The sequence below is a fragment of the Neofelis nebulosa genome, chromosome 10 (assembly GCF_028018385.1).
Source record: "Neofelis nebulosa isolate mNeoNeb1 chromosome 10, mNeoNeb1.pri, whole genome shotgun sequence".
Lineage (NCBI taxonomy): Eukaryota > Metazoa > Chordata > Mammalia > Carnivora > Felidae > Neofelis > Neofelis nebulosa.
This window is the reverse complement of record NC_080791.1, coordinates 61084750-61095667: the sequence shown is the minus strand read 5'-3', so window position 1 is coordinate 61095667 and position 10918 is coordinate 61084750. Positions and strand designations below refer to the sequence as shown.

At 36.0% G+C, this 10918-nt stretch overlaps 1 protein-coding gene across 1 annotated transcript; it reads left to right on the top strand.

Annotated features, from left to right (window-relative positions):
* The first annotated feature begins 8368 nt into the window (after positions 1–8368).
* LOC131488606 (olfactory receptor 52E2) lies at positions 8369–9328 on the top strand. The gene has a single exon (XM_058690467.1). The coding sequence runs from the start codon at positions 8375–8377 to the stop codon at positions 9326–9328; it is 954 nt and encodes a 317-aa protein (XP_058546450.1). The 5' UTR covers positions 8369–8374.
* The last annotated feature ends 1590 nt before the right edge of the window (positions 9329–10918 follow it).

Here is a 10918-nt window from a genome sequence, read left to right as displayed (position 1 = left end):
TTAGCTTTAAGTCCATCTTCAGTCTAAATTCATCTTTATTTTGTAAGGTAAACTACCCACAGTTTTGGGGGACTAGGATATGAATATCTTTGGGGGGCCATTTTATGCCTACCACAGAGGTTCTTTTTATCTCTTAATAACATTAAGAAATTTTTGAAATTTAAGAAATATTTATGTTCTACTTCCTATATAGTGTTTTATTTTCTTGTTGTGGTGTGTGTGTATCTTAATTACATATTGAAATCTTGGTGTTACTACTTAAAAACACCACAACTTTTACTTTAAGTCATAGAATATCCGTTTGAATCTTTAAAAATACTCCAGTTTCTTTCTGAGTATTTCAATCTTGTCTTTCATTTTCTCAAGTATATTTAATCATACTTATTATAAAACCTGACTGAAAACTGTATTATTGAGTCTCCTATGTTTCTTCTTGTTTTTTTTTATTATTAGATGTTTTTATTTTATGTTTTTTCTGTGCTTTGTTATTCTAATGCCAGATATATTGTGTAAAAATAAAGTATCAATAATTTGAAGTCTAGGATAGTGCTATATAATGCTAGGTCAGTCTAGAAGATTCCCATTTTTTAGCAGGTGACAATGGACACTAAAAGTCTCAAGTCAAAAGGCTAAGAAAAATAGTGTGGAAGAGAGATCATGGCAGTGATGAAGTGAATGAATTAAAATACTTTGGACAAAAAGGACATGTCTTTTGACAACTTTTGTAACAAAAGGGCATGTTGATGAATTGGATGGGGTAGGAAGGTTTGAATAATTGAGGAAAATGCTTAGTTTTAACATTTTACCAACTGTACAGCAAGCGTTACATTTTCCAAGATGGAAATATTAAGGCAGCTATGGAGAATCCTTCCTTGACCATGTGATATTTGCTGCACCTTTTAGACACATAGGCAGAAATATTTAATACACTGTTTCACATATCACTGTGGATATCAGTAGAGAGATAAGGGATGGAGAGGTACAGTAGAGTTTCTAGTGTTCATACAGTTTTTAAAGTCAATTACTGAATAAAATATCTTTAAAAAGAGTATAGTATATAAGAGAAATAAAAGCAGAAGTAAGACCTAGGGTACTCATGACAACATTTAGAAATCAGGCAGTAGAGAAGGACGCAACCAATATTAAGAAATGAGATCATGTAGTGAGGTGGGAGGAGACAAAGCATGTAAGGGTAGTTTTTAAAAAAATGTATATGAAGACAAGCATTTTCAAATGAGCGAATGGTCAATTTCACACACTGCTGAAAGTTGTGTTATGAGGGCAGGGTTTGTCTGGGTTTGGTGACCAGAGATCATGTACTTGACCAGAGAGGTGTTGGGGAGGATGCCAGACTAGAGAGATGAGGTGAGGTGAGGAAAGACAGATTATACACCTGATTGTTTTTTCATGGTCTGTTTTCACATATTGTTAGAGAATTCCAGTGGATCCATAATCCTTGAGGGATGATATTGTCACTCACTTGTTTTCAAGTGTTATCACCAGAAACATGTACACAGTCCTAGATGCAAGTTCTAGGATTTCAACTCTCCCCATAGGAATTTCCACCTCTGTTCCACTTTGTTGTAGGGTCCTGGGCTGAGTGATATGGACGTTTTCTGCTCTTCACCTAACACTTTGGTGCTCAGGTTCCCTTGGCAGGAATGATTCAATCTGCCAATGCAATTGGAGAGCTGCAATGAAGTGAGAGTACTGTCCCTCTGTGTCAAAGTACCAAAATACAGCTGATTATCTTCCTTCTCCTCTCCAATTACTGGGTTCTAACAACTGCCTAAGGTAGCACTCTGGCCTCAGAAATTCTCACAACTCTCCCCATTCCCTTCCTTTTGTGCCCATAAAACTTTTCCTTTAGAGAGCTGCCCCCCCTCAGTTTTCTTCTAGGCCTATCTTTTTAGGGGAATGCAAATGAAGAGTGAAAAGGTAACACCTGTTCCGTAAAACTTGGAGGAATTGATGAAGTGCATTCACCACTCTAATTCCCAGTGTGTGACGGAGGTCCTCATGGTGCAGAGGTAAGACAGGTTTCTGAACACAGAGCTAAAATGTTCCAGTGGAAATGGTAGAAGTTTCAGAAGGAAGGGGTTAGATTCTGATCATACATCTCTTTAGTTTCCTCAGTGACATTTCAAAACCTGGGAAGTGCAAGATCAAAATGCCAGCTGATTTTGTTCCTGGTGAGAGCTCCCTTCATGGCTTGTAGATGGCTGCCTTCTTGCTATTTCCTCACATGGCCTTTCTTTCTTTGTAGAAAGCCATTAATCCCATCCTAAGAGCCCCACCCTCAGGACCTAATCTAACGCTAATTACCTCCAAAGACCCATCTTCAAATACTATGACATTGGGGGTTGGAAGTTCATTTATGAATTTGGTGAGTGGAGGAGGAGGGCACAAACATTCAGTCCATAATATTGCCCTGAATTTTCAGGTGTTGTGTCTGAGCCAATGTCTTAACCAGGGCAGGTTGCATGACCTGAGAAGCCCAGTGCAAAGTGAAGTTGGTTGGCCGTTTATTCAATATGCAGGGAGAAAAAGAGCTCCCCCCCGCCCCCCACCATGGTCTGTCTTTTAAACAGTCATGGTGTTTTCCATGTTCTCTTTTACCTTGCTTCCTTTGGGGTATAGGAAAAACGTATGGGGTAAGTGCAAACATGCATAGGAGCACAGGGTCGCTGTCCTGTGAATGGAGCACTGGTACAGGTGTGGATAGGAATTGAGGTCAGGAGCATGCCAAAGGCAGCCTCAGTCTCTAAGCAGGGAATATCCTGGGAATATGTGTGTGTGTGGGGGGGGGGGTGGGGTATAGCCCATGAGAATGTATGAGTCAGCCTGACTCATACAGGCTTCCTGACTCTTACATTCCCCAGCCCCAGCACCTGCCCCATTTTCATATCAGATTTCCATTACAGAAAATAAATGCAAAGATAAAATTATTTAAAAATTTGATACAGGGTAACATCCCAAATACCACAGAGATTAAACCCCAAGTGAAGGGCCCCTTTTTGAAGGCAGAGTCCTGAGTACTGCAGTGGTTACATACCCATGAAGACCCTAAAAGCATTAACTAAGCCACAACAGGTCTAACTTTTGTGATATTATCGGTTAGTTACTGAGGAAGAAACAAAGCAAAAGGACTGTGTGGGACCATACCTGCACCGATAAAGTTTTTATTTTTCATAGAATAAGTAGATCGACTTGAAACATTCAAGACACAGTATTAGCATCTGCTTAAAGTTATTGATTTACAGGGGTGCCTGGGTGGCTCAGTCAGTTAAGCATCCGACTTCAGCTTGAGTTCGAGCCCCGCATCAGGCTCTGTGCTGACAGCTCAGAGCCTGGTGCCTGCTTCCGATTCTGTGGCTCCCTCTCTCTCTGCCGCTCCCCTGCTTGCACTCTGTCTCTCAAAAATGAATAAATGTTTCAAAAAATTTGAATTATTGATTTACAGTGTTTACAGAATTTCATTACAAAATTTTATGTTAATTTTGCCTTTTGTGTGTAACTCAAAATGTAATCACAATGGTGAATGTCAATAAAAAGAATTGAAAGAGTAACTGATTACACTTATGAACTGAGAAATAGGTTGGTGCAGTAAAACAGAGGGAACAACTGAAAAATAAATGGAAAACAAAATTATGAGGTTAAATAAATGGAAAACAAAATTTTGAAGTGTAAAGAGCTACCAGTAGAACAGCAGTGTTCTGATTTGAGAGCCCTGTTCTTGAACACAAAATTATACTGTCCCCCATAGTGATGATCTGGGATGGTGAGAGAATGATCTGTATCAAACATCGTGTGCTTTAACACAGAGCAAGTTACCAAAAGGTTAATGGAGACTCACAAAGTAACCAAGAAACCTTAGTTTTTCCTGCCTTCATTTCCTTAGAAGTCATGTCTTTCCATTCATGACTCAGGACTAGATTAGAAAATAGACTCCTCAGAGACTTTGTGTTTTTTCTAAAACTGGTACCAGGGGATTTTCTTTTTTTTTTTTTAATGTTTATTTATTTTGGAGAGAGAGAGACAGAGCATGAGTGGAGGAGGAGCAGAGAGAGAGATACACACAGAATCTGAAGCAGACTCCAGGCTCCAAGCTGTCAGCACAGGGTCGGACGCTGGGCTTGAACCCACAAACCATGAGATCATGACCTGAGCCGAAGTCAGACGCTTAACTGTCTGAGCCACCCAGATACCCTGGGGATTTTCTATTGAAGGCTCCTCACAGGCAAAGAGTAGCACCCTCATAAAGACTGAGCAGGTTGAGATAAAACAGAGACAGGATTCTATCCTGGTGCTCATTCTGGTTAGTCTTCCCCATCTCCCAGCTCACAGAGCCTCCTTATGTCACAGTGATGGCTGAAGGGAAAGAGAGGGATAGGAAAAGAAGAGACAGGAGATAAGTTTCAAAGAAGAATAAGGCTTGAAGCTTAGAGACTGAGTAGGATCATGGTCAGAAAGGGCCATATAATTTTAGTAAAAGCATTTGGATTTCAGCCTGAATACACTCAATGTGCATTTTAGAAAAAATCACTCTGCCTGATATCCATGAAATGATGGATAACTAGTATCTTTGGAACATGGTTCGGAGTGTTTTAAAAGAATAATCTATTCTAAAATTAAGGGTTTAATTTTTGAAAGGTTTATTTACACTTATTTCTATTTCCTAGATGAAGAAACATAGGTATAGCAATGCTATAGCTCTTGTGCAAGGCTCACACAGCTAATAAGTAATACTTTACTTACTTTCCTTCAACTCTAGAGTGAATAAGTCATGAAGCTGGTTTCAACACAATTAGTCTCGCTACAGAGCTCATGCTTTTCAGCACTAGAAAGCACTGTGCCATAATCAACTCAAGAAATGATGGCTGGAACTGTTCCAGTGAGGATGATGACAACTGTACTGATTTTCAGGATATTTTTAGAAATAGAATCAATAGAGTTTTTTTTTTAAAGAGGTGGAGAAGGGAAGAGGATGATGCTCATATTTCTAAATTGGTCAAATAGTTAAATGGTAATGACATTTACTGATATTAGACAAGAGTGAAAGTAAGATTGAGTTAAACTGGGAGTCTGGTAGAGACAGGTTTGGGGATTCAATTTTAGGAATATTTTATTTGTAATATTTTGGCAAAAGAAGAGCAAAAGTAATTGCCAAGAAGAATTTGGTTTTGAGAACCTGAATTTGATAAATTCTGAGGGTTAGCAACTTTTACTTAGGATTTTTCATTGTAAAGATAGCTATCAAAGCAATGGATGTGAATGGGATTGTTTGTACAGATTAAAGTGGATGAGAAAGAGCAGTAACTACAGCTGATGGTTAAGGATCACTAATAGTTAATGAATGGTCAGAAAAATGTCTTTAAAGGAAAATGAGAAGATGCAACCCAGAGAGATGGCAAAACATCAGAAATTTTTAGTATTATAGCATTTATCTTTCTGCAGATTACAATAATGCAGGTACAATGTTTTATATTTTAGTTACAGATGTCAGGATGTGAGGCAGTGTTGGCATTTATAGGGAAGCGTTTGACCTTGATACTGAGAAGTGGTATGTACATATGAACCAGAATAATAATTTTGAGAAATTCTACTCTGTGTTAACTTTAAGAATAGATTGTATGATTAGATCAAAATGTTGGTGTAGAGTTTCTTTCACTATTGATAGGATAGTTCCATGCATTTATTTATAGAAATTTGTTTTTCTTGCATATCTTTGTTTATAAACATTGCATCAGATTATATATAACATTTTTTATTATGCATGATTGCACAGATCTCAATTTTAAAATGTCTCAGAACAGTTTCTGATACATAAAACACATTCTGTAGTATTTATTTAACAAATGAGTAATGCATACATTAATATAAAACTATTAACAAGAAGATTAGAGAGCAAATTAGTCTGACCCAGGAATTATTTATTATTAACCCCTAATACTTATTACCATTAATAATTTATTAATTATTAATCACTTAAATATTAACTTCCTTGATACAGTAGACTCTGCATGTTTGGTAAGTAGTTTACATTTTAAATTAGATACAGAGATGTAAGCATGAGTGACACTTGTAATAATGCTGTAATACAAATCTGTATTAGATCCTATAGGAGCCCAGAAAGGATCAAGTAATTCATCAGCACCTTGTATATGGACCTTAAATATGTCTTGAAGGATGCTTTTCAAAAATTTTTGATGGAACTTTCCATTATTGTTAATGCACTTTTGTCCATGAGAGGCTTAGGTATAACACTGATGTTTTTATCAATTCAAACACAAGGGAGTCAAGAAGATATCAGGGTATTCCTATGGTAACATCAGATGCATAACATATCTCCGGGAAGGAGTAAAAATTCAAGATGGCTTAAGCACATGATTGTAGGTATTCTTGGCTTGGAAGATAAGAATCAAAGTTACTAGTAACCCTTCCTTTAACACATCCATCTCACTGTAACTTTGTCCCACTTAAACTTTTGTAAATACTAAAGACCTCGTCAACAAGTATAAGACTATATTCGCTATTCTTTCCCATGTTTATATATTCACGTTGCCCTTGGGGTTTTCCAAAATTTTTTCTTTAATAGTCACCTAAGAAAAACTATTTAATGTCCACAGGAGCATAAAGATTCAATTGTGAGAAATCAGATCTTATTCCTGTCTCCATATTCCTTATTTCCACTCTAGGTTTTTGTGTTCTTTGTCTATATTTGTCTTCTAGTTGGTTTATTCACACCATTTTCTGACGTCTTATCTCATATTATCTCATACTGCATCATTGTGGAATATAATTGTATGACCAGGGAGACATAATTCCCTTATCTTATTTGCAATCACAAAATATAGTACTATTCTCTTAGAAAAACCAGAGGTAGCTTATTTTTACCCTTCGCAATCATATCTACAACTAATGCCCCGAGTAAATTCCCCATTAACTGAGAAACTGTTCTATATGTGTATACTGGAAAAAAGAAAAACTGCTTTTTTTTTTTTTTTTTTTTTTTGCTAATTTCCACCCTTGGGCTTCACAGAAACACTTGCCTCTGACTGAATTCTACTTTTACTCCTTTTGTCCATTGTCATACCTTTTAAAAGTATTCACAATTTCACTGTTATGACGTAACTTTACAGAAATAGCCTCTATTCCTGTTGAAACTGCCAGTTTCCTGGCTTTGCTCTTCACATTTACCATCCATATTCAACTGCTCATCCCATACTTTATCACGCTTTTTCTGTTTTTTTCCTCCTCCTTATGTCAGAGTTTTCATCATGTCCTGCTTTCTTGCTGAGGATGAGGTCACAATTAGTATTGCTGCCATGGAATCTTCAAATAATCAGAAAAGAGATTTTTATTATAAAATAATTACCCATATGAATGAATAAATATTTTGGAAATACTCCCCTGTCAAATGCTATAAACAAGCTACATGAAGATGTGTAATACATTTAGGGAACTTAAAAAATGATTGAATTATCAAGCACCTAATTATCCAATATTCCTATTTTTTTCCCCTCTCACTAGTTTTCTTATTGACATTTTGACATGTGTCTTCGACTCCTAAAGTCACAATTGCCTTAGCTAAAAACAAAAAATAACAAATTTTATACAGACAGATGTTGTGAGTTTTAAAAAAGATTTATAATTTGTATGTATTTGTATGTGTGTGGAGTATTGTGCGCACATGTGTGGTTGTAGTGTACATAAAAATAGGTGAAGCACATCTTTTCCTTTATTTCCATTTGCTATTTTCCTCCCTAACTTAATTTTCCAGACCTTCCAGTGAAAACATTTTAAATTTCTGGCAAGCCACTTAAACTCTTTGATCATTAGATAAGTTTTATGTAAAATAAGTAAAATTAATGTTCTTCTTGAAAGGCATTTTTATTTAAATATTGGAGATGATTTTTGCACAGATTCTGACATAAAGCCTTGTAAATAATGGACAGCACCTCACTAATTAGTATCTGATATTACTGTTTTCACTATTATTCCCAATCATATTTTGTAAAAATTATTACTAAATACTAACAGATGAACCAATTTAACCATTTGAGGTAATTTTTAATATTTTGGCATAAAATCGATGCACCTGTGTGGTTTTTTTTGTGTGTGTAGTTATTGTTCATCCTGTGTGTTAATCCCGGAGTGTTGTCAATCAACTGGAATTAATTTCCGTCACTATATTTAGAAGCTAGCAAAATCCTAAATTGGTCAAAATTGAAGGGGGATTCTGTTGGCAGTGATATGATAATGAGAAAAAGTAGCTAATTAAGTGTTCTTACATTATCTTTAGGTCTCTAGTGATACAGAGAACTATCTGGGTCAGCATACATTTCTGAAGGCTTATGCATTACCAAAAAGAATGTTCCTTCTCAATGACACCCAATTCCACCTCGTCTCCTTCTTGTTGCTGGGGATTCCAGGGATGGAAACATTGCATGTCTGGATTGGCTTTCCTTTTTGTGCTGTGTACATGATTGCCCTCATGGGGAACTTCACTATCCTGTTTGTGATCTGGGTTGAGAACAGCCTACACCAGCCTATGTTTTACTTCCTGGCCATGTTGGCTGCTATTGATTTGGGTCTGTCCACAGCTACCATCCCCAAGATGCTCGGGATCTTCTGGTTCAACCTCAGAGAGATCATCTTTGAAGCCTGCCTCATGCAGATGTTTTTCATTCACAGCTTCACACTTATGGAGTCAGCAGTCTTGTTGGCAATGGCTTATGATCGCTATGTGGCCATCTGTGATCCACTTCGATACAGCACCGTCCTCACCAACAAGATTGTCTCTGTGATTGGTGTTGGTGTGTTAGTGAGGGCATTTATTTTTGTGATTCCATTTGTGTTTCTTATTTTGCGACTGCCCTTCTGTGGGAATCATGTCATTCCCCATACCTACTGTGAACACATGGGTCTGGCTCGCCTGTCTTGTGCCAGCATCAAGATCAATATTATTTATGGCTTATGTGCAATTTGTAATCTAGTATTTGACATCATAGCCATTGCCCTTTCTTATGTTCAGATACTCCATGCCGTTTTCCGTCTTCCTTCCCGCGAAGCCCGACTCAAGTCCCTCAGCACATGTGGTTCTCATGTTTGTGTAATTCTTGCCTTCTATACACCAGCCCTCTTTTCCTTTATGACACATCGCTTTGGCCATAACGTCCCCCGCTATATCCACATACTCCTGGCCAATCTTTATGTCGTAGTGCCACCAATGCTCAACCCTGTCATATATGGAGTCAGAACCAAACAGATTTATGACCGTGTGAAGAAAATAATATTAAAGAAACAAGGAAAGGAAAAAGAATGACACCTAATGCATGTGTGGTTCAATTTGAAATTTCATGAAACTTGAATTAGAGAAATTCCTTCTCACAAAAATTATGTTAAAATATATGTCTATATTGGCTCTGTTCAGTAAGTATTTAAATGCATTTCATTTCCACCTGCTTTTCAGACCACTTCTCAATATCCATTGCTGCAAACTCTTCCTCCCTTAAAATTTCATTCAGCAGGTCATGTCATTTTCTCTATTCATTTCAATATCTGATTGATATTCATATATCACAAGTTTTGAATGCATCCATTGCCACTAGATTAGTTGATGTTTAATGGAGCTTCTTTCTTCTCCAAATATAATGGTTTTCTGAGTGTATATTTTCATAAGTGCAGGATGCTGGGGATATAATGGTAACTATTCCACTTTACCTGACTTTATGAAATTTACAGAGTTTAAACTTATAAGCAAACTCAACTTACAAACGTCCTTCCTTTTCCTTTCAGCCTTTTAAGATCTTGATATTTAATGTTGTCTCCACTTAGAAATATCAAAGTATTTATATTTAACTCAGTCTGACATCTTTCATATTTCAAATACACTACTAATTTCATGCACATTTAACATAATTATTATTTTTCTAGTAATTAAATCTCAGATTTACTTATTCTCTTTACCTCAACCTGAGATACAAATATTTCACAACAAAGATTTTCTTCTTTAGAATTTTTTAATCATTACCATAAGTCTCATTTGCTTTGCTTTGATTTTATGCATAATTTCATAGTTATTTTTGCCATTGTCCTACACATGCCCATGCAACTTATCAAATTTTAATCTAAACCAGCAGTCTTACTGCTTTCTGTTCATAAAGGGTCTTAATAAAAATTAGTCTCTTTTTCTACTTTCTGAGTTACATATTATTGCTGGTTTAACTTACTTCTTATACATTTTGAAATTTACAAACATAGGGTTATTGTTTTGGAAAGTCAATATTCATGTAAATATTTCCAAATATTTACCACTTCTATTGTTAGTCATTCCTTCTTGCTTCTTTGAATTTCATCTGTAATGATTTTACTCATGTCTGAAGAATAAACTTAAATATTTCCTTGATACAATTTTTCTGGTGAGGAGTTTTCTTTTCTTTGCCTAAAATAACTTTGTCTCATTTCATTTTAAGGTTGTTTAGAGCATATAGGATTATAAGTTAACTGGGAATCTCCCCAGTCTTATGGAAATTTGACCAAAACTGTCTATATTTAGCTTGCATAATGTGATTTTTAAAGGTGTACACATTATGATTTAATATATAAATATATATTTGTTATGAAATGATTACACAATCAAGTTAATTCATACATCCATCACCTCACATACTAACTTTTTATTGTGGTGAGAATACTTAATATTTACTCTAACACATTTTAAGAATACAATACCATGTTATTAACTGTAATCATCATGCTGTACATTAGATCCCACCGCCTAGTCATCTTCTAATTGAAAGATTTTACACTTTATCATTATCTCCCTCTTCCCCCCACTCCCTAGCCACTGATCTACTCTCTGGTTCTATGAGTTTGACTTTTTTTAGATTCCATATAAAAATGAGATCTTATA